The 26431-nt window shown below is 44.9% G+C and overlaps 2 protein-coding genes across 6 annotated transcripts in view; one reads left to right on the top strand and one right to left on the bottom strand.

Annotated features, from left to right (window-relative positions):
- The window catches only part of LOC106593249 (neuronal-specific septin-3), a 181500-nt gene extending 165689 nt beyond the window's left edge, over positions 1–15811 (top strand). For all 4 annotated transcript variants that reach the window (XM_045719672.2, XM_045719675.2, XM_045719673.2 and 1 more), the window contains 4 exons: positions 2145–2240; positions 3790–3886; positions 5718–5769; positions 10599–15811. In XM_045719672.2, coding sequence (XP_045575628.2) covers positions 2145–2240; positions 3790–3886; positions 5718–5769; positions 10599–10782 — 429 coding nt within the window. In that variant the 3' untranslated portion in view covers positions 10783–15811. The remainder of the gene's footprint in view (positions 1–2144; positions 2241–3789; positions 3887–5717; positions 5770–10598) is intronic.
- Positions 15812–21263: 5452 nt separating this feature from the next.
- The window catches only part of LOC106606338 (F-box and leucine-rich repeat protein 16), a 49579-nt gene continuing 44411 nt past the window's right edge, over positions 21264–26431 (bottom strand). For both annotated transcript variants that reach the window (XM_045719669.2, XM_045719671.2), the window contains exon 7: positions 21264–23771. In XM_045719669.2, coding sequence (XP_045575625.1) covers positions 23623–23771 — 149 coding nt within the window. In that variant the 3' untranslated portion in view covers positions 21264–23622. The remainder of the gene's footprint in view (positions 23772–26431) is intronic.

The following is a 26431-nucleotide window of genomic DNA, read 5'->3' as shown; positions in this document are numbered from 1 at the left end:
GGCTCTACAACCCTGTTCCTGTTCTGGAGATCTACCTACCCTCCTGTAGGTTTACACCAGGGCTCTACAACCCTTTTCCTGTTCTGGATATCTACCTACCCTCCTGTAGGTTTACACCAGGGCTCTACAACCCTGTTCCTGTTCTGGAGATCTACCTACCCTCCTGTAGGTTTAGGCAAGGGCTCATCATCCCTGTTCCTGTTCAGGATATCTATTTACCCTCCTGTAGGTTTACACCAGGGCTCTACAACCCTGTTCCTGTTCTGGAGATCTACCTACCCTCCTGTAGGTTTACACCAGGGCTCTACAACCCTGTTCCTGTTCTGGAGATCTACCTACCCTCCTGTAGGTTTACACCAGGGCTCTACAACCCTGTTCCTGTTCTGGAGATCTACCTATCCTCCTGTAGGTTTAGGCAAGGGCTCTCCAACCCTGTTCCTGTTCAGGATATCTATCTACCCTCCTGTAGGTTTACACCAGGGCTCTCCAACCCTGTTCCTGTTCTGGATATCTACCTACCCTCCTGTAGGTTTACACCAGGGCTCTCCAACCCTGTTCCTGTTCAGGATATCTATCTACCCTCCTGTAGGTTTACACCAGGGCTCTCCAACCCTCTTCCTGTTCTGGATATCTACCTACCCTCCTGTAGGTTTACACCAGAGTTCTCCAACCCTGTTCCTGTTCAGGAGATCTACCTACCCTCCTGTAGGTTTACACCAGGGCTCTCCAACCCTGTTCCTGTTCAGGATATCTATTTACCCTCCTGATTCTGATTCATATTGAGTGGGCAATAGCTGTTCTAATTTTAATTCTAACATTTAGCTCCAGGAACAGGATTGGAGTTAAAACCTACAGGAGGGTATCTCTCCAGGAACAGGGTTGGAGTTAAAACCTACAGGAGGGTATTTCTCCAGGAACAGGGTTATAGAGCTCTGTGTAAACCTACAGGAGGGCAGTTCTCCAGGAACAGGGTTATAGAGCTCTGTGTAAACCTACAGGAGAGTAGTTCTCCAGGAATAGGGTTATATAGCCCTGTGTAAACCTACAGGAGAGTAGTTCTCCAGGAACAGGGTTATAGAGCCCTGTGTAAACCTACAGGAGAGTAGTTCTCCAGGAACAGGGTTATATAGCCCTGTGTAAACCTACAGGAGGGTGGTTTTCCAGGAACAGGGTCAGGGAGCCCTGTGTAAACCTACTGGAGGGTGGTTCTCCAGGAACAGGGTCAGGGAGCCCTGTGTAAACCTACAGGAGGGTGGTTCTCCAGGAACAGGGTCAGGGAGCCCTGTGTAAACCTACAGGAGGGTGGTTCTCCAGGAACAGGGTCAGGGAGCCCTGTGTAAACCTACAGGAGGGTGGTTCTCCAGGAACAGGGTCAGGGAGCCCTGTGTAAACCTACAGGAGGGTTGTTCTCCAGGAACAGGGTCAGGGAGCCCTGTGTAAACCTACAGGAGGGTGGTTCTCCAGGAACAGGGTTATATAGCCCTGTGTAAACCTACAGGAGAGTAGTTCTCCAGGAACAGGGTTATAGAGCCCTGTGTAAACCTACAGGAGAGTAGTTCTCCAGGAACAGGGTTATATAGCCCTGTGTAAACCTACAGGAGGGTGGTTTTCCAGGAACAGGGTCAGGGAGCCCTGTGTAAACCTACTGGAGGGTGGTTCTCCAGGAACAGGGTCAGGGAGCCCTGTGTAAACCTACAGGAGGGTGGTTCTCCAGGAACAGGGTCAGGGAGCCCTGTGTAAACCTACAGGAGGGTGGTTCTCCAGGAACAGGGTCAGGGAGCCCTGTGTAAACCTACAGGAGGGTGGTTCTCCAGGAACAGGGTCAGGGAGCCCTGTGTAAACCTACAGGAGGGTTGTTCTCCAGGAACAGGGTCAGGGAGCCCTGTGTAAACCTACAGGAGGGTGGTTCTCCAGGAACAGGGTCAGGGAGCCCTGTGTAAACCTACAGGAGGGTGGTTCTCCAGGAACAGGGTCAGGGAGCCCTGTGTAAACCTACAGGAGGGTGGTTCTCCAGGAACAGGGTCATGGGTAAACACATAACTGACACTCGTACACAATAGTAGCATGTAAACATCTGTGTCAACATGTTGACCTCATGACCTCTGAATGACCCCTGTAACCCCTGCCATCTGACCCCTATGTAGGTAAGACAGGACCTGAAGGCCAATGGGATCCGAGTATACCCTCAGACTGAGTACGACGAAGATCCAGAGGACAGGATACTCAACGACAAGATCAGGGTGAGACACACACACACACACACACACACACACACACACACACACACACACACACACACACACACACACACACACACACACACACACACACACACACACACACACACACACACACACACACACACACACACATTTTACAAATAACACTTGTAAGCAGTTTGGCAGCAATAGTCAAAGGAACTCACTGGCCAAAGCACATAACAGTATAGATCTGGAACCAGGGTTTGGTGTCAACTCCTCTCTTACCTTTCCCCTGTCTGGTCCTCTCCTGGAACTCCTCTCTTACCTTTCCCCTGTCTGGTCCTCTCCTGGTACTCCTCTCCTGCCTTTCCCCTGTCTGGTCCTCTCCTGGTATTCCTCTCCTGCCTTTCCCCTGTCTGGTCCTCTCCTGGAACTCCTCTCTTACCTTTCCCCTGTCTGGTCCTCTCCTGGTACTCCTCTCCTGCCTTTCCCCTGTCTGGTCCTCTCCTGGAACTCCTCTCTTACCTTTCCCCTGTCTGGTCCTCTCCTGGAACTCCTCTCTTACCTTTCCCCTGTCTGGTCCTCTCCTGGAACTCCTCTCTTACCTTTCCCCTGTCTGGTCCTCTCCTGGAACTCCTCTCCTGCCTTTCCCCTGTCTGGTCCTCTCCTGGTATTCCTCTCCTGCCTTTCCCCTGTCTGGTCCTCTCCTGGTACTCCTCTCTTACCTTTCCCCTGTCTGGTCCTCTCCTGGAACTCCTCTCTTACCTTTCCCCTGTCTGGTCCTCTCCTGGAACTCCTCTCTTACCTTTCCCCTGTCTGGTCCTCTCTTGGAACTCCTCTCTTACCTTTCCCCTGTCTGGTCCTCTCCTGGAACTCCTCTCTTACCTTTCCCCTGTCTGGTCCTCTCCTGGAACTCCTCTCTTACCTTTCCCCTGTCTGGTCCTCTCCTGGAACTCCTCTCTTACCTTTCCCCTGTCTGGTCCTCTCCTGGAACTCCTCTCTTACCTTTCCCCTGTCTGGTCCTCTCCTGGAACTCCTCTCCTGCCTTTCCCTTGTCTGGTCCTCTCCTGGTATTCCTCTCCTGCCTTTCCCCTGTCTGGTCCTCTCCTGGTACTCCTCTCTTACCTTTCCCCTGTCTGGTCCTCTCCTGGAACTCCTCTCTTACCTTTCCCCTGTCTGGTCCTCTCCTGGAACTCCTCTCTTACCTTTCCCCTGTCTGGTCCTCTCCTGGAACTCCTCTCTTACCTTTCCCCTGTCTGGTCCACTCCTGGAACTCCTCTCTTACCTTTCCCCTGTCTGGTCCTCTCCTGGAACTCCTCTCTTACCTTTCCCCTGTCTGGTCCTCTCCTGGAACTCCTCTCTTACCTTTCCCCTGTCTGGTCCACTCCTGGAACTCCTCTCTTACCTTTCCCCTGTCTGGTCCTCTCCTGGTATTCTTCTCTTACCTTACATTTACATTTTAGTCATTTAGCAGACGCTCTTATCCAGAGCGACTTACAGTAGTGAATGCATACATTTCATACATTTTTTTCTCCCTCTCCTGGTATTCCTCTCTTACCTTCACCCTCTCCTGGTATTCTGTGTGCAGGAAAACATTCCGTTTGCGGTGGTGGGGACAGACAAGGAACACCAGGTAAACGGGAACAAGGTCCTGGGCAGGAAAACCAAATGGGGCATCATAGAGGGTGAGTGTGTTTACATGATCAATACATTATCATAGAGGGTGAGTGTGTTTACATGATCAATACATTATCATAGAGGGTGAGTGTATTTACATGATCAATACATTATCATAGAGGGTGAGTGTGTTTACATGATCAATACATTATCATAGAGGGTGAGTGTGTTTACATGATCAATACATTATCATAGAGGGTGAGTGTATTTACATGATCAATACATTATCATAGAGGGTGAGTGTGTTTACATGATCAATACATTATCATAGAGGGTGAGTGTGTTTACATGATCAATACATTATCATAGAGGGTGAGTGTGTTTACATGATCAATACATTATCATAGAGGGTGAGTGTATTTACATGATCAATACATTATCATAGAGGGTGAGTGTGTTTACATGAGCAATACATTATCATAGAGGGTGAGTGTGTTTACATGATCATTACATTATCATAGAGGGAGAGTGTGTTTACATGATCAATACATTATCATAGAGGGAGAGTGTGTTTACATGATCCATACATTATCATAGAGGGTGAGTGTGTTTACATGAGCAATATATTATCATAGAGGGTGAGTGTGTTTACATGATCATTATATTATCATAGAGGGAGAGTGTGTTTACATGATCAATACATTATCATAGAGGGAGAGTGTGTTTACATGATCCATACATTATCATAGAGGGTGAGTGTGTTTACATGATCATTACATTATCATAGACGGTGAGTGTGTTTACATGAGCAATACATTATCATAGAGGGTGAGTGTGTTTACATGATCATTACATTATCATAGAGGGAGAGTGTGTTTACATGATCAATACATTATCATAGAGGGTGAGTGTGTTTACATGAGCAATACATTATCATAGAGGGTGAGTGTGTTTACATGATCATTACATTATCATAGAGGGTGAGTGTGTTTACATGATCATTACATTATCATAGAGGGTGAGTGTGTTTACATGATCATTACATTATCATAGAGGGTGAGTGTGTTTACATGATCATTACATTATCATAGAGGGTGAGTGTGTTTACATGATCAATGCATTATCATAGAGGGTCAGTGTGTTTACATTATCAATACGTTATAGAGAGGGAGAGTGTGTTTACATTATTATGGATTAGGTGTTTCATGTTTTGAGTTTATTTGCCATATTTTATACATACATCAACCTAAATCATAGAGTGGAAATTGATTGGGATTATTTTATTTTGTAATGTTTCTGAACACCTAGTAATATGCAGAATGAGTAGTAGTAATAATATGAATACAATATGAATACAAAGCCCGGCCGGGATCGGGAGTCCCATAGGGCGGCGCACAATTGGCCAGGCATCATCCGGGTTAGGAGAGGGTTTTGCCGGGGTAGGCCGTCATTATTAAATAAGAATTTGTTCTTAACTGACAGGCCTAGTTAAATAAAGGTTAAATAAAACCTAAATATCCCTATGCAGTTTCATTCTGGAGTCATGTGCTCAACTGCCCTCTAGTGTTAGTAATGAGGAAGTTGCAGAGCAGGAAGCATACATGTATTACGAGAGAGAGATTTGAAAAGTCTTTATTCTTTTGGAGTGTAACGTTTACTGTACATTTTTTATTGTTTATTTCACTTTTGTTTATTATTTATTTCACTTGCTTTGGCAATGTAAACATAGGTTTCCCATGCCAATAAATCCCTTAAATGGACATTGAATTGAGAGAGAGAGAGAGAGAGAGAGAGAGAGAGAGAGAGAGAGAGAGACAAAGGGTTGGTGTTCCATGGATGTGATGTAATGGCTGGTTTTAACCTGTTTTAGTCAATCTGTTCTATTCTGTCTGTCCATAGTTGAAAACGTGGCGCATTGTGAGTTTACCAACTTGAGAGATCTGCTGATTAGGTGAGTTCCAGTTACACGTACAACCACTCAACATCGCATGCATGTACACACACATGCTGCCTGGGGTGGTTTAGAGGTCCAAGCCTCTGCCTCTGGAGCAAATGAACAACGTACCACTGACAACATGAGATGGAATCCAGCCTGCAGCTCTTCCATCACTCTCCTACCTTTCACCTCTTCCATCACTCTCTCTCTACCTTTCACCTCTTCCATCACTCTCTCTCTACCTTTCACCTCTTCCATCACTCTCTCCTACCTTTCACCTCTTCCATCACTCTCTCTCTACCTTTCACCTCTTCCATCACTCTCTCCTACCTTTCACCTCTTCCATCACTCTCTCCTACCTTTCACCTCTTCCATCACTCTCCTACCTTTCACCTCTTCCATCACTCTCTCCTACCTTTCACCTCTTCCATCACTCTCTCTCTACCTTTCACCTCTTCCATCACTCTCCTACCTTTCACCTCTTCCATCACTCTCCTACCTTTCACCTCTTCTATCACTCTCTCCTACCTTTCACCCCTTCCATCTCTCTCCTACCTTTCACCTCTTCCATCACTCTCTCCTACCTTTCACCTCTTCTATCACTCTCTCCTACCTTTCACCCCTTCCATCTCTCTCCTACCTTTCACCTCTTCCATCACTCTCCTACCTTTCACCCCTTCCATCTCTCTCCTACCTTTCACCTCTTCCATCACTCTCCTACCTTTCACCTCTTCCATCTCTGTCCTACCTTTCACCTCTTCCATCTCTCTCTCTCTCTACCTTTCACCTCTTCCATCTCTCTCCTACCTTTCACCTCTTCCATCTCTCTCCTACCTTTCACCTCTTCCATCACTCTCCTACCTTTCACCCCTTCCATCTCTCTCCTACCTTTCACCTCTTCCATCACTCTCCTACCTTTCACCTCTTCCATCTCTCTCCTACCTTTCACCTCTTCCATCTCTCTCCTACCTTTCACCTCTTCCATCTCTCTCCTACCTTTCACCTCTCCCATCTCTCTCCTACCTTTCACCTCTTCCATCTCTCTCCTACCTTTCACCTCTTCCATCTCTGTCCTACCTTTCACCTCTTCCATCTCTCTCTCTCTCTACCTTTCACCTCTTCCATCTCTCTCCTACCTTTCACCTCTTCCATCTCTCTCCTACCTTTCACCTCTTCCATCACTCTCCTACCTTTCACCCCTTCCATCTCTCTCCTACCTTTCACCTCTTCCATCACTCTCCTACCTTTCACCTCTTCCATCTCTCTCCTACCTTTCACCTCTTCCATCTCTCTCCTACCTTTCACCTCTTCCATCTCTCTCCTACCTTTCACCTCTTCCATCTCTCTCCTACCTTTCACCTCTTCCAATTCACACACTTTTCAAGAAAGCATCCCTGGTCATCCCTACTGCCTCTGATCTGGCGGACTCACTAAACACACATGCTTTGTTTGTAAATGATGTCTGAGTGTTTGGAGTGTCCCTGCTTTCTGTAAATGATGTTTGGAGTGTCCCTGCTTTCTGTAAATGATGTCTGAGTGATGGAGTGTCACTGCTTTCTGTAAATAAATAAAAACAAGAAAATGGTGCCATCTGTTTTTCTAAATATAAGGAATTTGAAATTATTTATACTTTTCTTTTGATACTTAAGTATATTTTAAACCAAATACTTTTAGACTTTTACTCAAGTAGTATTTTACTGAGTGACTTTTACTTGAGTCATTTTCTATGAAGGTATCTCTACTTTTACTCAAGTACGACAGTTGGGTACTTTTTCCACCACTGATTCCTAGTACACTTCCACACAGTAGTTACGCTGTACCTGTCCTGATGATGCATGGCAACAACCAAGCTGTTAACTGCAGCCATAATAGAACACACTATCATCCATCATATCAGCTGTCTATCCTTCATCATCCATCATGTCAGCTGTCTATCCTTCATCATCCATCATGTCAGCTGTCTATCCTTCATCATCCATCATATCAGCTGTCTATCCTTCATCATCCATCATATCAGCTGTCTGTCCTTCATCCATCATATCAGCGGTCTATCCTTCATCATATCAGCTGTCTATCCTTCATCATATCAGCTGTCTATCCTTCATCATATCAGTTGTCTAACCTTCATCATCCATCATTTCAGCTGTCTCTCCTTCATCATATCAGCTGGCTATCCTTCATCATATCAGCTGGCTATCCTTCATCATATCAGCTGTCTATCCTTCATCATGTCAGCTGTCTATCCTTCATCATCCATCATATCAGCTGTCTCTCCTTCATCATATCAGCTGGCTATCCTTCATCATATCAGCTGTCTGTGTTTCATCATCCATCATATCAGCTGTCTGTCCTTCATCATCCATCATATCAGCTGTCTATCCTTCATCATCCATCATATCAGCTGTCTGTCCTTCATCCATCATATCAGCTGTCTTTCCTTCATCATCCATCATATCAGCTGTCTGTCCTTCGTCCATCATATCAGCTGTCTGTCCTTCATCATCCATCATATCAGCTGTCTATCCTTCATCATATCAGCTGTCTGTGTTTCATCATCCATCATATCAGCTGTCTGTCCTTCATCATCCATCATATCAGCTGTCTATCCTTCATCATCCATCATATCAGCTGTCTGTCCTTCATCCATCATATCAGCTGTCTTTCCTTCATCATCCATCATATCAGCTTTTTATCCTTCATCATATCAGCTGTCTGATCTTCATCATCCATCATATCAGCTGTCTATCCTTCATCATCCATCATATCAGCTGTCTGTCCTTCATCATATCAGTTGTCTATCCTTCATCATCCATCATATCAGCTGTCTGTCCTTCATCCATCATATCAGCTGTCTGTCCTTCATCATCCATCATATCAACTGTCTATCCTTCATCATCCATCATATCAGCTGTCTGTCCTTCATCATATCAGTTGTCTATCCTTCATCATCCATCATATCAGCTGTCTGTCCTTCATCCATCATATCAGCTGTCTGTCCTTCATCATCCATCATATCAACTGTCTATCCTTCATCATCCATCATATCAGCTGTCTGTCCTTCATCCATCATATCAGCTGTCTGTCCTTCATCATCCATCATATCAGCTCTCTATCCTTCATCATCCATCATATCAGCTGTCTGTCCTTCATCATATCAGTTGTCTATCCTTCATCATCCATCATATCAGCTGTCTGTCCTTCATCATATCAGCTGTCTATCCTTCATCATCCATCATATCAGCTGTCTATCCTTCATCATCCATCATATCAGCTGTCTGTCCTTCATCATATCAGTTGTCTATCCTTCATCATCCATCATATCAGCTGTCTGTCCTTCATCCATCATATCAGCTGTCTGTCCTTCATCATCCATCATATCAACTGTCTATCCTTCATCATCCATCATATCAGCTGTCTGTCCTTCATCCATCATATCAGCTGTCTGTCCTTCATCATCCATCATATCAGCTCTCTATCCTTCATCATATCAGCTGTCTGTCCTTCATCATCCATCATATCAGCTGTCTGACCTTCATCATCCATCATATCAGCTGTCTGTCCTTCATCATCCATCATATCAGCTGTTTATCCTTCATCATATCAGCTGTCTGTCCTTCATCATCCATCATATCAGCTGTCTATCCTTCATCATCCATCATATCAGCTGTCTGTCCTTCATCATATCAGTTGTCTATCCTTCATCATCCATCATATCAGTTGTCTATCCTTCATCATCCATCATATCAGCTGTCTATCCTTCATCATCCATCAAATCAGCTGTCTATCCTTCATCATCCATCATATCAGCTGTCTGTCCTTCATCATATCAGTTGTCTATCCTTCATCATCCATCATATCAGCTGTCTGTCCTTCGTCCATCATATCAGCTGTCTGTCCTTCGTCCATCATATCAGCTGTCTGTCCTTCATCATCCATCATATCAGCTGTCTATCCTTCATCATATCAGCTGTCTGTCCTTCATCATCCATCATATCAGCTGTCTGTCCTTCATCATCCATCATATCAGCTGTCTATCCTTCATCATCCATCATATCAGCTGTCTTTCCTTCATCCATCATATCAGCTTTTTATCTTTCATCATATCAACTGTCTGATCTTCATCATCCATCATATCAGTTGTCTATCCTTCATCATCCATCATATCAGCTGTCTATCCTTCATCATCCATCATTTCAGCTGTCTGTCCTTCATCATATCAGTTGTCTATCCTTCATCATCCATCATATCAGCTGTCTGTCCTTCATCATCCATCATATCAGCTGTTTGTCCTTCATCATCCATCATATCAGCTGTCTTTCCTTCATCATCCATCATATCAGCTGTTTATCCTTCATCATATCAGCTGTCTGTCCTTCATCATCCATCATATCAGTTGTCTATCCTTCATCATCCATCATATCAGCTGTCTGTCCTTCATCATATCAGTTGTCTATCCTTCATCATATCAGCTGTTTATCCTTCATCATATCAGCTGTCTGTCCTTCATCATCCATCATATCAGTTGTCTATCCTTCATCATCCATCATATCAGCTGTCTATCCTTCATCAGCCATCTTATCAGCTGTCTATCCTTCATCATATCAGCTGTCTGTCCATAATCTGCCATTCAGCTGTCTATCCTTCATCATCCATCATATCAGCTGTCTATCCTTCATCATCCATCATATCAGCTGTCTATCCTTCATCATCTGTTGTTCAGTTGTCTATCTGCCCTGATGTTGTTTGTGTTTTTGTCTACAACAACATTGTATATTTGAACCTATTTATATAAATAAACATGTACATACATTAGTGTTTTTGTGTTTGTCTGTGTGTCCCTAAAGGTCCCACCTGCAGGACCTGAAGGACGTGACCCACAACATCCACTATGAGACATTCCGCGTCAGGAGGCTGAACGAGAGTAACCTGACCGTCCACGGTCTGGCCCTGTCCTGCTTTCCAATGGAGAACGGGACCCACGGAACCAACGGAACCTCGGACAGGAGCGAATCAGAGAGCCACCTCTGAGGGGGACCACAGAGTGCGTCGCACACAGCAGTAGCTCCAGCTTCCTGCTCACAGCTTCCTGTTTCCTGTTTTGACTGCAAAATCGTTGGCCGACTGCTTCCCCCAATCGGAACACGAGAAAGAGAGCGAAAAAAAGAAAGAGGAGCTTTTCTTTTAACAAAGGAGAGATATTTTCGGTGGCCACCACACCTTGGATTTTGAACATTTTATTGAGTTTTACTAAAGACATTATTGATAAGAAATGCATTTAAACTTCATATATAAATATATTTTCTCAGAATGAGTTTATATTTCCTGGAAGCAGGGTCACACAGGGCTGGAAGAGCAGAGAGAGATGGGGAGAGAAAAACAGAAAAAGAGAGGGGGAGATTGATGGATGGAAAGGGGGAGAGTGAGGAATGGAGAGAAGTATGTAAACAGAGAGGGAGAGAGGGGTAGGGTGAGAGATGGAGAGAGAGATAAAACAGAGAGGGAGAGTGAGGGATGGAGAGAGAGAGGAAGAGATAAAAATAGAGAGGGGGAGAGAGAGGAGGTGTGTTATGTGCTCAGACAATGTTATTTCTGCAATACCAATGTTTATGCAGTGTCATTGTTCACACTCATACTACCCCTGGAATTCAGAAAACTGGAATCACCTGCCTGAGAGTGATTTACAGTATACTGTAGCTAACACAGCTACAGCCTCCTGTATTCTACAGTACCCAGGTCCATTCTGCTACAGCCTCCTGTATTCTAGAGTACCCAGGTCCATTCAGCTACAGCCTCCTGTATTCTAGAGTACCCAGGTCCATTCAGCTACAGCCTCCTGTATTCTACAGTACCCAGGTCCATTCTGCTACAGCCTCCTGTATTCTAGAGTACCCAGGTCCATTCAGCTACAGCCTCCTGTATTCTAGAGTACCCAGGTCCATTCAGCTACAGCCTCCTGTATTCTAGAGTACCCAGGTCCATTCAGCTACAGCCTCCTGTATTCTACAGTACCCACGTCCATTCAGCTACAGCCTCCTTTATTCTAGAGTACCCAGGTCCATTCTGCAACAGCCTCCTGTATTCTACAGTACCCAGGTCCATTCAGCTACAGCCTCCTGTATTCTACAGTACCCACGTCCATTCAGCTACAGCCTCCTGTATTCTACAGTACCCACGTCCATTCAACTACAGCCTCCTGTATTCTAGAGTACCCACGTCCATTCAGCTACAGCCTCCTGTATTCTACAGTACCCACGTCCATTCAGCTACAGCCTCCTGTATTCTACAGTACACAGGTCCATTCTGCTACAGCCTCCTGTATTCTACAGTACCCAGGTCCATTCAGCTACAGCCTCCTGTATTCTACAGTACCCAGGTCCATTCAGCTACAGCCTCCTGTATTCTAGAGTACCCAGGTCCATTCAGCTACAGCCTCCTGTATTCTACAGTACCCACGTCCATTCAGCTACAGCCTCCTGTATTCTACAGTACCTACGTCCATTCAGCTACAGCCTCCTGTATTCTACAGTACCCACGTCCATTCAGCTACAGCCTCCTGTATTCTACAGTACCCAGGTCCATTCAGCTACAGCCTCCTGTATTCTAGAGTACCCACGTCCATTCAGCTACAGCCTCCTGTATTCTACAGTACCCAGGTCCATTCAGCTACAGCCTCCTGTATTCTACAGTACCCAGGTCCATTCAGCTACAGCCTCCTGTATTCTAGAGTACCCAGGTCCATTCAGCTACAGCCTCCTGTATTCTACAGTACCCAGGTCCATTCAGCTACAGCCTCCTGTATTCTAGAGTACCCAGGTCCATTCAGCTACAGCCTCCTGTATTCTAGAGTACCCAGGTCCATTCTGCTACAGCCTCCTGTATTCTAGAGTACCCAGGTCCATTCAGCTACAGCCTCCTGTATTCTACAGTACCCAGGTCCATTCAGCTACAGCCTCCTGTATTCTACAGTACCCAGGTCCATTCTGCTACAGCCTCCTGTATTCTAGAGTACCCAGGTCCATTCAGCTACAGCCTCCTGTATTCTAGAGTACCCAGGTCCATTCAGCTACAGCCTCCTGTATTCTAGAGTACCCAGGTCCATTCAGCTACAGCCTCCTGTATTCTACAGTACCCACGTCCATTCAGCTACAGCCTCCTTTATTCTAGAGTACCCAGGTCCATTCTGCAACAGCCTCCTGTATTCTACAGTACCCAGGTCCATTCAGCTACAGCCTCCTGTATTCTACAGTACCCACGTCCATTCAGCTACAGCCTCCTGTATTCTACAGTACCCACGTCCATTCAACTACAGCCTCCTGTATTCTAGAGTACCCACGTCCATTCAGCTACAGCCTCCTGTATTCTACAGTACCCACGTCCATTCAGCTACAGCCTCCTGTATTCTACAGTACACAGGTCCATTCTGCTACAGCCTCCTGTATTCTACAGTACCCAGGTCCATTCAGCTACAGCCTCCTGTATTCTACAGTACCCAGGTCCATTCAGCTACAGCCTCCTGTATTCTAGAGTACCCAGGTCCATTCAGCTACAGCCTCCTGTATTCTACAGTACCCACGTCCATTCAGCTACAGCCTCCTGTATTCTACAGTACCTACGTCCATTCAGCTACAGCCTCCTGTATTCTACAGTACCCACGTCCATTCAGCTACAGCCTCCTGTATTCTACAGTACCCAGGTCCATTCAGCTACAGCCTCCTGTATTCTAGAGTACCCACGTCCATTCAGCTACAGCCTCCTGTATTCTACAGTACCCAGGTCCATTCAGCTACAGCCTCCTGTATTCTACAGTACCCAGGTCCATTCAGCTACAGCCTCCTGTATTCTAGAGTACCCAGGTCCATTCAGCTACAGCCTCCTGTATTCTACAGTACCCAGGTCCATTCAGCTACAGCCTCCTGTATTCTAGAGTACCCAGGTCCATTCAGCTACAGCCTCCTGTATTCTAGAGTACCCAGGTCCATTCTGCTACAGCCTCCTGTATTCTAGAGTACCCAGGTCCATTCAGCTACAGCCTCCTGTATTCTACAGTACCCAGGTCCATTCAGCTACAGCCTCCTGTATTCTACAGTACCCAGGTCCATTCTGCTACAGCCTCCTGTATTCTAGAGTACCCAGGTCCATTCTGCTACAGCCTCCTGTATTCTAGAGTACCCACGTCTATTCAGCTACAGCCTCCTGTATTCTAGAGTACCCAGGTCTATTCAGCTACAGCCTCCTGTATTCTAGAGTACCCAGGTCCATTCTGCTACAGCCTCCTGTATTCTAGAGTACCCAGGTCCATTCAGCTGCAGCCTCCTGTATTCTAGAGTACCCAGGTCCATTCTGCTACAGCCTCCTGTATTCTAGAGTACCCACATCCATTCTGCTACAGCCTCCTGTATTCTACAGTACTCAGGTCCATTCAGCTGCAGCCTCCTGTATTCTAGAGTACCCAGGTCCATTCTGGGTGTTATTTGGGCACAGCAGAAATGATATGGTCTATATCAGATTTGTCAAACTCATTCCACTGAGGGTCGAGTGTCTGTATCTGTTTTTTCCATTCAATTAAAACCTAGACAACCAGGTGAAGGGAGATCCTTACTAATTAGTGACCTGAATTCCTCCAGCAAGGACAAGGGTGGAGCAAAAACCTGCAGACACTCTGCCCTCCGTGAAATGAGTTTGACACGTGGTCTGTATGCTACTGTGTGAATACTGCAATGTGGCTTTGTTTGAATTCCGCCCCGTTTTTCCATCTCTCAAAGGACGGCAGCCTTTTTAACACTGTATGAATACTGGCAGAGCCATAGCCTAGCCTATGTATGGCTTATGAACCTCTTTCTATAACACAGGCATAGGCCTGTAATATATTCAGATGCTTCATTTCATTTAATACGCATGTTGACTTAAAAAAAAGAAAATATATTTTTTCCAGAAAAGTATTTTTTGTTTGTTACCTTTTCCACCTGCGGTAAACGTCGATACACACATACATATCCATACACACATACATATCCATACACACATACATATCCATACACACATACATATCCATACACACTTGTCCATCCATACATACACAGTCCAGTTAACCTCCAAGGGCCTTTCTGTGTTGTGTATAGAGGGAGTGCTAGATCCCTTCTCTCTCCTTCCCGATGGTGAGCTGTGCTGTTTGGAGAGAGGGCTCCACCTAGAGGCCAAGTGGAGGAATGACCGGAGTCAGAGACAAGAGGATACAAACTGTACTCTCACCAGTGTCTAGGGTTGCAAAATTCCCAGTAGCTCTCAATGATACTATGTTATGGGAGAGACAGGAAATGATGTAGACAAGATTAGATTAGCCCAGTTTACCCTCCTCTGTTGTATGGCTTTGGATGTGCCTAACTGTAACTTAGAGACCCAAACTTCCTGTTTAACGTTAACATGTAAATGTGATGCTAGGGGGGCCGCTTTCCGGACACAGATTAAGCCCACTTCGTCCTATAAGCCTTCTCCATTGAAAGTGTTTCGTAGTCCAAGACTAGGCTTAATCTGTGTTGGGGAAACTGGTCCTATGATAACCATGTATGTGTGTGTTTGCCCATTCAAAGCCTGTTGTGTCTTCACAGACTGACTGCCTCTTCTTTAACTACTGATCAGCTGTCTGTTTTTAGACCAGATCACTAGATCATCACCCACTGTTGTCCATTAAAGGCTCATCTCTCTCTCATTTATATAGCTAGTGTTGACCTGGTACACAGCTGCCTATGACTTACAGGCATCTTGTACACACACACACACACACACACACACACACACACACACACACACACACACACACACACACGCACACACACACACACACACACAAACACACACACACATAAACACACGCACACACACACACACACACACACACACACACACACACACACACACAGACCCACCCATGACGTGATAATGTTTGTGTTGTTTATCTCCTGCCTCTGATGTTTTATATTGTTGTAGCCTAATGTTCTGTAAGCTGCATCCTGATAGACCTTGTTTTACACATTAATAAACACCATTGATTTAAACGTCACTGTTACACGTCTGAGTGGTGGGCCCTGTGACTCACAATGACCCAGACACAGGGAGAATCACAATTGCATTTCCTTGATTCCTCGAGTCCTTTCTCCTCGCCTCTTTCTCAAAACCCGTTGGATGAGAAGGTCAAAAAGGAGGGACCTTTGACCTACTCATCCAATGGGTTTTGAGGACGCGAGGGATCACGGAAACGCAATTGAGGTTCTCCCTATAAGGCCACGTACAACAAGTTGTACAGCTGATGTACAACGCATTTGGCACAACAGTCGTGATGAGAGTGGCAGTTTATCTGCATCGAAAGTGCTGGGAGACAAAACATTTTTGTGCAAACCTTCACATAAATATCAGTTGCTTCACAACAACCATTGTTGTCAAATGTGTATAAAAATGCAGGTGCGCACCACTGTGAGTTGCTTTGAATAAAAGCCTTGGCTAAATGGCAATGTAGGAGGATGAAAGGAAGGAAATGAGGCACACGGTTTAGTTTTGTACAACTTTTACTAAAACGGTGCAGACTGGAACCAAAACCATGTCAAAAAACAACAACTGCTCTCTGACAAGGCACTGCAGCCATCCTTCAGATTCACCACACCTCTTTCTCTCCTGTCCAATCAAATCCATTAGAATTACCACACCACTTTCTCTCCTGTCCAATCAAATCCTTTAGATTCACCACACCACTTCTATCCTGTCCAATCAAATGTTTCATATCATCACCACAGTATCAGTATTTACACAAAACAATGAGCAAAACATAATAAAAAAAAAAAAAAAAAAAAACATCTTCATATGACCTCTGTGTCACAAATAATAAACAGAGATACCAAAATAGTACCCATTATATAGGAATGTAGGTAAGGGAGTGTGGCAGACAGACAAGAGATGTAGAGTACAGTTGTTCCTAAGAGTAACATGGGCCTTTAAAAGCTGCATAGCCGAGAGCGTTCTATGGATTGAATCCCGGCCCTAAATACCCCACGACGTCCCATAGACCAGTGTCCCTCCCAAGCCACCATACCGTACCGGCAGATCACTGTAAACTCAGTTAAACTGTAAACTCAGTTAAACTGAAACAGTTGAATTGAAACAGTTGAACTGACGCCAATGGAGACCTGGATAGAAGTTACATGTTAAGTCAGCAACTGTTTTCCATGTTTATGCTCCATAGACATTCCTGTCTTCAGATGCTCTTCGTACCAGATCAGTGCAAACCAGTTGTTGACAGTGTTCTGAAGACTGATGTATTTTAACCCTCTAAACATGTTCCTCTGTGTGAATCAGAAGTACTTCCAACATACTTTTATTGTTATAATTATTATACAGTGTCTTATTCAGTACAGAGTTTTAACCTGTTGGGTTGGTCTCCATGTGAAAAAATACATCAAACATGTACCTGGACTCTTCCTCTGTTAGACAGAAGGAGAGAGAGAGAGAGAGAGAGAGAGAGAGAGAATGTGTTAGAAAGATGGAGAGAGATAGAGAGAATTGGTGATAGAGAGAATGCCCCTGGACACTTCTTCTGTTAGAGATGGGGGGGGCTGTCAGCTTGGTGCTTGTCCTTAACATAGGTACAGTACAGTGTACAGTAGGGCTGTACAGGGTTGAGGTTGGGGAGTGATGATGTCAGTAATCCAGCCATTTTAGCTAACCAGACAGTACGCGGCAAGCAGCTAGTTAAGCTAACCAATCCAGCTAGCTTAGCTAGGGGTCCAGGGGTGTCTGGAAAAAGACTACTGAAAGAAAACATTCTGTGCTGGGCTCTCCCGGCCGTTACAAATCTGTAAGCCCACAACAGCTCACTATTTTCACGGCACCCTCGAGATTCAATGTGAATTTATAAGATTGCAATCAAGTACTATTGAAGTAAAGCTGGACACAAAAGTCAAGATAGCTATCAGAACAAAAATAGAATCCCCTAGTGGACCAGCAGCCACAGCTAAGAGCTAGAATCCCCTAGTGGACCAGCAGCCACAGCTAAGAGGAATCCCCTAGTGGACCAGCAGCCACAGCTAAGAGCTAGAATCCCCTAGTGGACCAGCAGCCACAGCTAAGAGGAATCCCCTAGTGGACCAGCAGCCACAGCTAAGAGCTAGAATCCCCTAGTGGACCAGCAGCCACAGCTAAGAGCTAGAATCTCCTAGTGGACCAGCAGCCACAGCTAAGAGCTAGAATCCCCTAGTGGACCAGCAGCCACAGCTAAGAGCTAGAATCCCCTAGTGGACCAGCAGCCACAGCTAAGAGCTAGAATCCCCTAGTGGACCAGCAGCCACAGCTAAGAGCTAGAATCTCCTAGTGGACCAGCAGCCACAGCTAAGAGCTAGAATCCCCTAGTGGACCAGCAGCCACAGCTAAGAGCTAGAATCCCCTAGTGGACCAGCAGCCACAGCTAAGAGCTAGAATCCCCTAGTGGACCAGCAGCCACAGCTAAGAGCTAGAATCCCCTAGTGGACCAGCAGCCACAGCTAAGAGCTAGAATCCCCTAGTGGATCAGCAGCCACAGCTAAGAGCTAGAATCCCCTAGTGGACCAGCAGCCACAGCTAAGAGCTAGAATCCCCTAGTGGATCAGCAGCCACAGCTAAGAGCTAGAATCTCCTAGTGGACCAGCAGCCACAGCTAAGAGCTAGAATCCCCTAGTGGACCAGCAGCCACAGCTAAGAACTAGAATCCCCTAGTGGACCAGCAGCCACAGCTAAGAGCTAGAATCCCCTAGTGGACCAGCAGCCACAGCTAAGAGCTAGAATCCCCTAGTGGACCAGCAGCCACAGCTAAGAGCTAGAATCCCCTAGTGGACCAGCAGCCACAGCTAAGAGCTAGAATCCCCTAGTGGACCAGCAGCCACAGCTAAGAGCTAGAATCCCCTAGTGGACCAGCAGCCACAGCTAAGAGCTAGAATCCCCTAGTGGACCAGCAGCCACAGCTAAGAGCTAGAATCCCCTAGTGGATCAGCAGCCACAGCTAAGAGCTAGAATCCTCTAGGGGACCAGCAGCCACAGCTAAGAGCTAGAATCCCCTAGTGGACCAGCAGCCACAGCTCAACAGACACAGTAGGTTGCCTCTGGAATGGAACCATATTCCTCCTATTGGCTAAGTAGTTGACTTGTTCTATATAGGGAATAGGTTCTTCAGGTATTGCTCAAAAGCTCCTCTTATTCCTATAAATATTCCTTCCTCAAATAGGACACTTCTTTTGGCTCAAAGTAGTGCACTACATAGGTAATAGGGAGCCATTTCAGATTTTCCCGTAACCTAAATGGGCCACCCACTGAGCAGTATCATGACACACCAAACCAACAGGCTCAGCTTTAAACTGGTCTGTTTGGCTGAAAGACTGTCTCAGCCAATCACAATCCTCAGTCAATAAATACAGAAATAAATAGATAAATACATTATGTACAGCACATCATTGAAGGTGAATAAATCAAAGTGGGACCAGTTGGTTAACATCCTGGCCTGTAGTGTTTGTGTGAAGCAGGAAATCAGAGAGTCAGGAACCCTCAAGCTCACTACATGAATACTTAAGGTTAGAGGCAGTGAGGCTTTTAAAGGCAATGTTTCTGGGTTCGGGAGATCCCACTCACGGCTAGCACTACATATGGTGGCTCAATGGGATAATGCCTTTAAAAGCAGAAATGCCTATAACCTGCTATTGGCTGTTGGGGGGTGGCCTGCATCTCTATCTCACCCATATCACCCCTGTCACCTTCACCTGAGGTCCAAGTACAAACTGTTATCTTTAGGGCTGGAGCTGGAAGAATGTTAGAACAGCTGTCTGCCTGGGGGTATGGCGGTGGGATGCAGTGTGTGTGTGTGTGTGTGTGTGTGTGTGTGTGTGTGTGTGTGTGTGTGTGTGTGTGTGTGTGTGTGTGTGTGTGTGTGTGTGTGTGTGTGTGTGTGTACCCAGGCCGTACCAAAATATAGCATGCGAAAAGTACCCTGTGTGGCGTAAGGTGTATGCTACGCTGTAAACTGTTACAGTCAGACTCAACCTGGATGTCATTATGAAACAACTGTTACAGTCAGCTCAACCTGGATGTCATCATGAAACAATTGTACCAGTCAGCTCAACCTGGATGTCATTATGAAACAACTGTTACAGTCAGCTCAACCTGGATGTCATTATGAAACAACTGTTACAGTCAGCTCAACCTGGATGTTATTATGAAACAACTGTACCAGTCAGCTCAACCTGGATGTCATTATGAAACAACTGTTACAGTCAGCTCAACCTGGATGTTATTATGAAACAACTGTTACAGTCAGCTCAACCTGGATGTCATTATGAAACAACTGTTACAGTCAGCTCAACCTGGATGTCATTATGAAACAACTGTTACAGTCAGCTCAACCTGGATGTTATTATGAAACAACTGTACCAGTCAGCTCAACCTGGATGTCATTATGAAACAACTGTTACAGTCAGCTCAACCTGGATGTTATTATGAAACAACTGTTACAGTCAGCTCAACCTGGATGTCATTATGAAACAACTGTTACAGTCAGCTCAACCTGGATGTCATTATGAAACAACTGTTACAGTCAGCTCAACCTGGATGTCATTATGAAACAACTGTTACAGTCAGCTCAACCTGGATGTCATCATGAAACAACTGTTACAGTCAGCTCAACCTGGATGTTATTATGAAACAACTGTTACAGTCAGCTCAACCTGGATGTCATTATGAAACAACTGTTACAGTCAGCTCAACCTGGATGTCATTATGAAACAACTGTTACAGTCAGCTCAACCTGGATGTCATTATGAAACAACTGTTACAGTCAGCTCAACCTGGATGTCATTATGAAACAACTGTTACAGTCAGCTCAACCTGGATGTCATTATGAAACAACTGTACCAGTCAGCTCAACCTGGATGTTATTATGAAACAACTGTTACAGTCAGCTCAACCTGGATGTCATTATGAAACAACTGTTACAGTCAGCTCAACCTGGATGTCATTATGAAACAACTGTACCAGTCAGCTCAACCTGGATGTCATTATGAAACAACTGTACCAGTCAGCTCAACCTGGATGTTATTATGAAACAACTGTTACAGTCAGCTCAACCTGGATGTCATTATGAAACAACTGTACCAGTCAGCTCAACCTGGATGTCATTATGAAACAACTGTACCAGTCAGCTCAACCTGGATGTTATTATGAAACAACTGTTACAGTCAGCTCAACCTGGATGTCATTATGAAACAACTGTTACAGTCAGCTCAACCTGGATGTCATTATGAAACAACTGTTACAGTCAGCTCAACCTGGATGTCATTATGAAACAACTGTTACAGTCAGCTCAACCTGGATGTCATTATGAAACAACTGTTACAGTCAGCTCAACCTGGATGTCATTATGAAGACAAATGCCTCAGAAGGAAGCAAGCTGAGAACCCCCCCACACACACACCCCCCCACACACACACCCACACCCACCCACACACACACACACACACACACACACACACACACACACAGCAGTAAGGAGAGCTGGTTCACCAGGTGAAGTTTAGAATAGAAATGAGATATTACAGGACTGAAAAACCTGGCCCTCTGACAGAGCCGCCATCGACCACAAAGCATGCTGGGTAAAGGGCTCAGTCGTAGTAGTGGTCAGGGTAGACGTTGCTCATATTCACAGATCTAGGATCAGCTTACTCTACCCACACCCTAACCTTAACCATTAGGAGAAAGTCAAAATATCTGACCCTGTATCAGTTGTTAACCTGGTCTTAAATCTCCAATATAACAGGAGGCCATCGTTCCCTCCCTGTTGTGGAACGTCCTCAGTCTCACACACAGAGTCAGTTTGTGTTGAGTTGATTCAGAGACACAACGACCGTGTGTGTGTGTGTGTGTGTGTGTGTGTGTGTGTGTGTGTGTGTGTGTGTGTGTGTGTGTGTGTGTGTACATTACTGTAACGGACAGTGTAAACGGAGGTGCTGCCACATAGCATCAAGACGTTGAGGTAAGTCCTGATGCTGGCAGGTAAAACCATGGCACAAAGGATTTATATGACGGTCGTCCTCTCCCATCTAACCACTAATATTAAACTGACCACAGAATGGACTGGCAAACAGAATGGTTGGAAAGGCCAAGCTTAACCAATCAGCATCAGCTAGTGTATGTAAAGTGGAATAGAGTCTTTGTAGTCTCAGTCTGTCCTGACCCTGACCTCTGCAGGGTCTGATCAGGTGACCTCTGGGTAGAATCATCAGGGTTGACCATCCAAAACCCCAGTGTTTCCTGGGTAGTGTAGTTGTCCTGGTCCTGTACTGTAAAGCCTCAGACACGTGTCCTCCCTCCACACAGGAATTCATTCTCAGTTGTCCTCAGATTCCCAAAATAATGTTTACAAAAATAAAATAATAGTAGTAGTAATATCAACAACAAAAAGAGAGAGATGAATCGGCATGACAACGAGCGGGTAAAGCGTGCAGCTCTGGCGCGTTATTCTACAGAGGCATTTTTCTTCTTCAGTTCTTTGCTAAGACATGGAGATAGAGGAGTGGGTCTGACGTCACCCCATTCTCACACAGAGAGACACGGAGATGGAGAAGAGGAGTGGGTCTGACGTCACCCCATTCTCACACAGAGAGACACGGAGATGGAGGAGAGGAGTGGGTCTGACGTCACCCCATTCTCACACAGAGAGACACGGAGATGGAGGAGAGGAGTGGGTCTGACGTCACCCCATTCTCACACAGAGAGACACGGAGATGGAGGAGAAGAGTGGGTCTGACGTCACCCCATTCTCACACAGAGAGACACGGAGATGTCACCATGTCACCGCTAAGTCTGGTTGTCTGGTGGAGTTACATGTTTCGTGTGTGTGTATACAGTGTGTGTGTGTGTACGTGTGTGTGTGTGTGTGTGTGTGTGTGTGTGTGTGTGTGTGTGTGTGTGTGTGTGTGTGTGTGTGTGTGTGAGTGTGGGTACAGTGTGTGTGTGTACAGTGTGTGTGTGTGTGTGTACAGTGTGTGTGTGTGTGTGTGTGTATACAGTGTGTGTGTGTGTGTGTGTGTGTGGGTACAGTGTGTGTGTGTGTGTACAGTGTGTGTGTGTGTGTGTACAGTGTGTGTACAGTGTGTGTGTGTACAGTGTGTGTACAGTGTGTGTGTGTGTACAGTGTGTGTGTGTACAGTGTGTGTGTGTACAGTGTGTGTACAGTGTGTGTGTGTGTGTGTGTGTGTGTGTGTGTGTGTGTATACAGTGTGTGTGTGTGTGTGGGTGTGTGTGTGTACAGTGTGTGTGTGTGTACAGTGTGTGTGTGTGTGTGTGTGTGTGTATGTGTGTGTGTACAGTGTGTGTGTACAGTGTGTGTGTACAGTGTGTGTACAGTGTGTGTGTACAGTGTGTGTACAGTGTGTGTGTGTGTGTGTACAGTGTGTGTGCGTGTTCGATGATCCTGTGTGGAACGTGCCCAGACTCATCCCTTTCTCCACTTTGAGTCCATCACAGCCATGTTAAACTGTCATATCTGGTCTGTACAGAAAATCCCTCTGCGCTCACATCCCTCCAATCCAATAAATTCCCTTTTTTTTAGTTTATCCCTCTACAAAAAATCCCCTCTTTCCTGTAAATGTTCCCTGGTTGATCCTGGCTGGAGCAGAGATCCTGGCTGGAGCAGAGATCCTGGCTGGCTCCATCGACATGGTCATCATTCCTCCTCTGCGTTCGTTGGGCTGAAGTAAGGGAGTGGTTGGTAGGTGGGTAGGGGATTGGTAGGCAGGTGAGTTGGTAGTTGGATAGGGTGATAGGTTAGAGGGGGGTGTGATGTGGATCCGGGTGGGGGGGGGGGGGCTACTCGATGACCATGCAGCGTGCCAGGTGTTGTGAGTAGTACTTGAAGAGTTCAGCTGTGGCTCCAGGACAGTTGGTCAACTCCAACTCCTCTAGATCCTGGATCTGGATCAAACCAGATAGACCTGTAGTGGTTAGGAGTGGACAACCTGGGGGGGGGGGGGGGCAGAGAGATAGAGAGAGAGGTGGAGAGAGGAGAGAGAGGGGGAAGAGGGAGGGAGAGAAGGAGAAAAATAGGGGTGGAGAGAGAGAGGAGAAACAGAGAAAGGGAGGTAGAGAGAGAAGAGAGAGAAAGGAGAAAGAGAGAGATGGGGAGGGAGGCGAGAGGAGAGAAAGAGAGAGAAAGGAGAAAGAGAGAGATGGGGGAGGGAGGCAGAGAGAGTGACGAAGGAGAAAGAGAGGGTGGAGGGAGGGAGGTAGAGAGAGGAGAAAGAGAACAGGAACACAAGTCAGACTAATATAGTAGATGGTATAGTCTGACTTGTGTTTCTAATATAGTCAATCACTCTATCCTATCTATTATATCCATTCTATCCTTCTATCTACTCTATCATTCTATAATTGTATCTATTATATCCATTCTATCCTTCTATCTATTCTATCATTCTATAATTGTATCTATTATATCCATTCTATCCTTCTATCTATTCTATCATTTGATCTATTATATCCATTCTATCCTTCTATCTATTCTATCGTTCTATAATTTTATCTATATCCATTCTATCCTTCTATCTATTCTATCATTCTATAATTGTATCTATTATATCCATTCTATCCTTCTATCTATTCCATCGTTCTATAATTTTATCTATTATATCCATTCTATCCTTCTATCGATTCTATCGGTCTATCTATTCTATCATTCTAAATATTCTATCATTTTAAATATTCTATCATTCTATCCTTCTATCTATTCTATCATTCTAAATATTCTATCCTTATATCATTCTATCCTTCTATCTATTCTATCATTCTAAATATTTTATCATTCTATCCTTCTATCTATTCTATCATTCTAAATATTATATCCTTCTATCTATTCTATCATTCTATCCTTCTATCTATTCAATCATTCTAGCATTCTAAATATTCTATCATTATATTCATATCGCAATCCAAACATTCCATTCAATCTGAATAAAGAGCTGTCCTGAGATACCAGAGTTGGTCAGCAGGGGGAGGAGTGGTGCAGAGACAGACAGGACAGAGGAGAAACACAGGAAGTCCATGCATCTTAATTGTATGTCCTCTCTCCTCTCCTTGTCAAAACCTTTTGGATGAGAAGGTACAGAGGGGATGAACCTTCTCATTGAATGGATTCTGGATGGAGGACGTGGGGAATCAAGGAAATGCAATTAAGATTCTCCCCATGGTTGTGTACCAATTATCTCTCCTTCCTTTCAAAATATGCACTTGTTCACTTCCATTCACTAATTTGAAAGGAAATGACTGGTATAAGAAATATGGTGGAAACTCCCACTAGCCCATGTCTCCACCAATCCAATGCTTTCAGATTTGTGGGAAGTAGTAAACGGGTGTACAATCCAGGAGAAAGGACATATTATTAGGAAACACCCCCTCTGTGTATGACTGCTTCTCAATAGTCTACAAAATACTTCCTCTACTCACACACACATTGTAATGTACAGTCTGTAGCCTGTAGTCAGAGATGATTAATGTACTGTAGTTAGATATGATTCATGTACTGTAGCCTGTAGTCAGAGATGATTAATGTACTGTAGTCTGTAGTCAGAGATGATTAATGTACTGTAGTCAGAGATGATTCATGTACTGTAGCCTGTAGTCAGAGATGATTAATGTACTGTAGTCAGAGATGATTCATGTACTGTAGCCTGTAGTCAGAGATGATTAATGTACTGTAGTCTGTAGTCAGAGATGATTCATGCACTGTAGTCAAAGATGATTCATGCACTGTAGCCTGTAGTCAGAGAATATTCATGTACTGTAGTCTGTAGTCAGAGATGATTAATGTACTGTAGTCTGTAGTCAGAGATGATTAATGTACTGTAGTCAGAGATGATTAATGTACTGTAGTCAGAGATGATTCATGTACTGTAGTCAGAGATGATTCATGTACTGTAGTCTGTAGTCAGAGATGATTCATGTACTGTAGTCAGAGATTATTAATGTAGTGTAGTCAGAGATGATTCATGTACTGTAGTCTGTAGTCAGAGATGATTAATGTACTGTAGTCTGTAGTCAGAGATGATTAATGTACTGTAGTCAAAGATGATTCATACACTGTAGCCTGTAGTCAGAGATTATTAATGTACTGTAGTCAGAGATGATATACTGAACTCTCTCCTTCTATAGAATACCATATAGATTTACCCAGCCAGGTAGAGGAAGAGTGTGTGTGTGTGTGTGTGTGTGTGTGTGTGTGTGTGTGTGTGTGTGTGTGTGTGTGTGTGTGTGTGTGTGTGTGTGTGTTGGTTCTTTTGAAGTTTCCTCAGTATGGATCAGAAGGAGGACATGTCAGCTCCTGTGTCATGGATTATCTCTGTCCCTGTTCAGACTATCTGCCTTTGGAATGGAGGGATTATAGCAGACAGGAAGAGAGAGGGAACGACTGTGTGACGATGATAAAACCAAATGCCAGTAGTTCCTATGAGTGCCTTCCGAAAGTATTCAGACCCCTGGACCTTTTCAAATTTTCTTACGTTACAGCCTTATTCTAAAATGGATTTGAAAGAAAAAAACAAAAAAAACAGAAATACCTTATTTACATAAGTATTCAGACCCTTTGCTATGAGACTGTAAATTGAGCTCAGGTGCATCCCGTTTC

The sequence above is a fragment of the Salmo salar genome, chromosome 06 (assembly GCF_965601325.2).
Source record: "Salmo salar chromosome 06, fSalSal1, whole genome shotgun sequence".
Classification (NCBI taxonomy): domain Eukaryota; kingdom Metazoa; phylum Chordata; class Actinopteri; order Salmoniformes; family Salmonidae; genus Salmo; species Salmo salar.
This window is presented reverse-complemented; position numbering and strand designations above follow the sequence as displayed.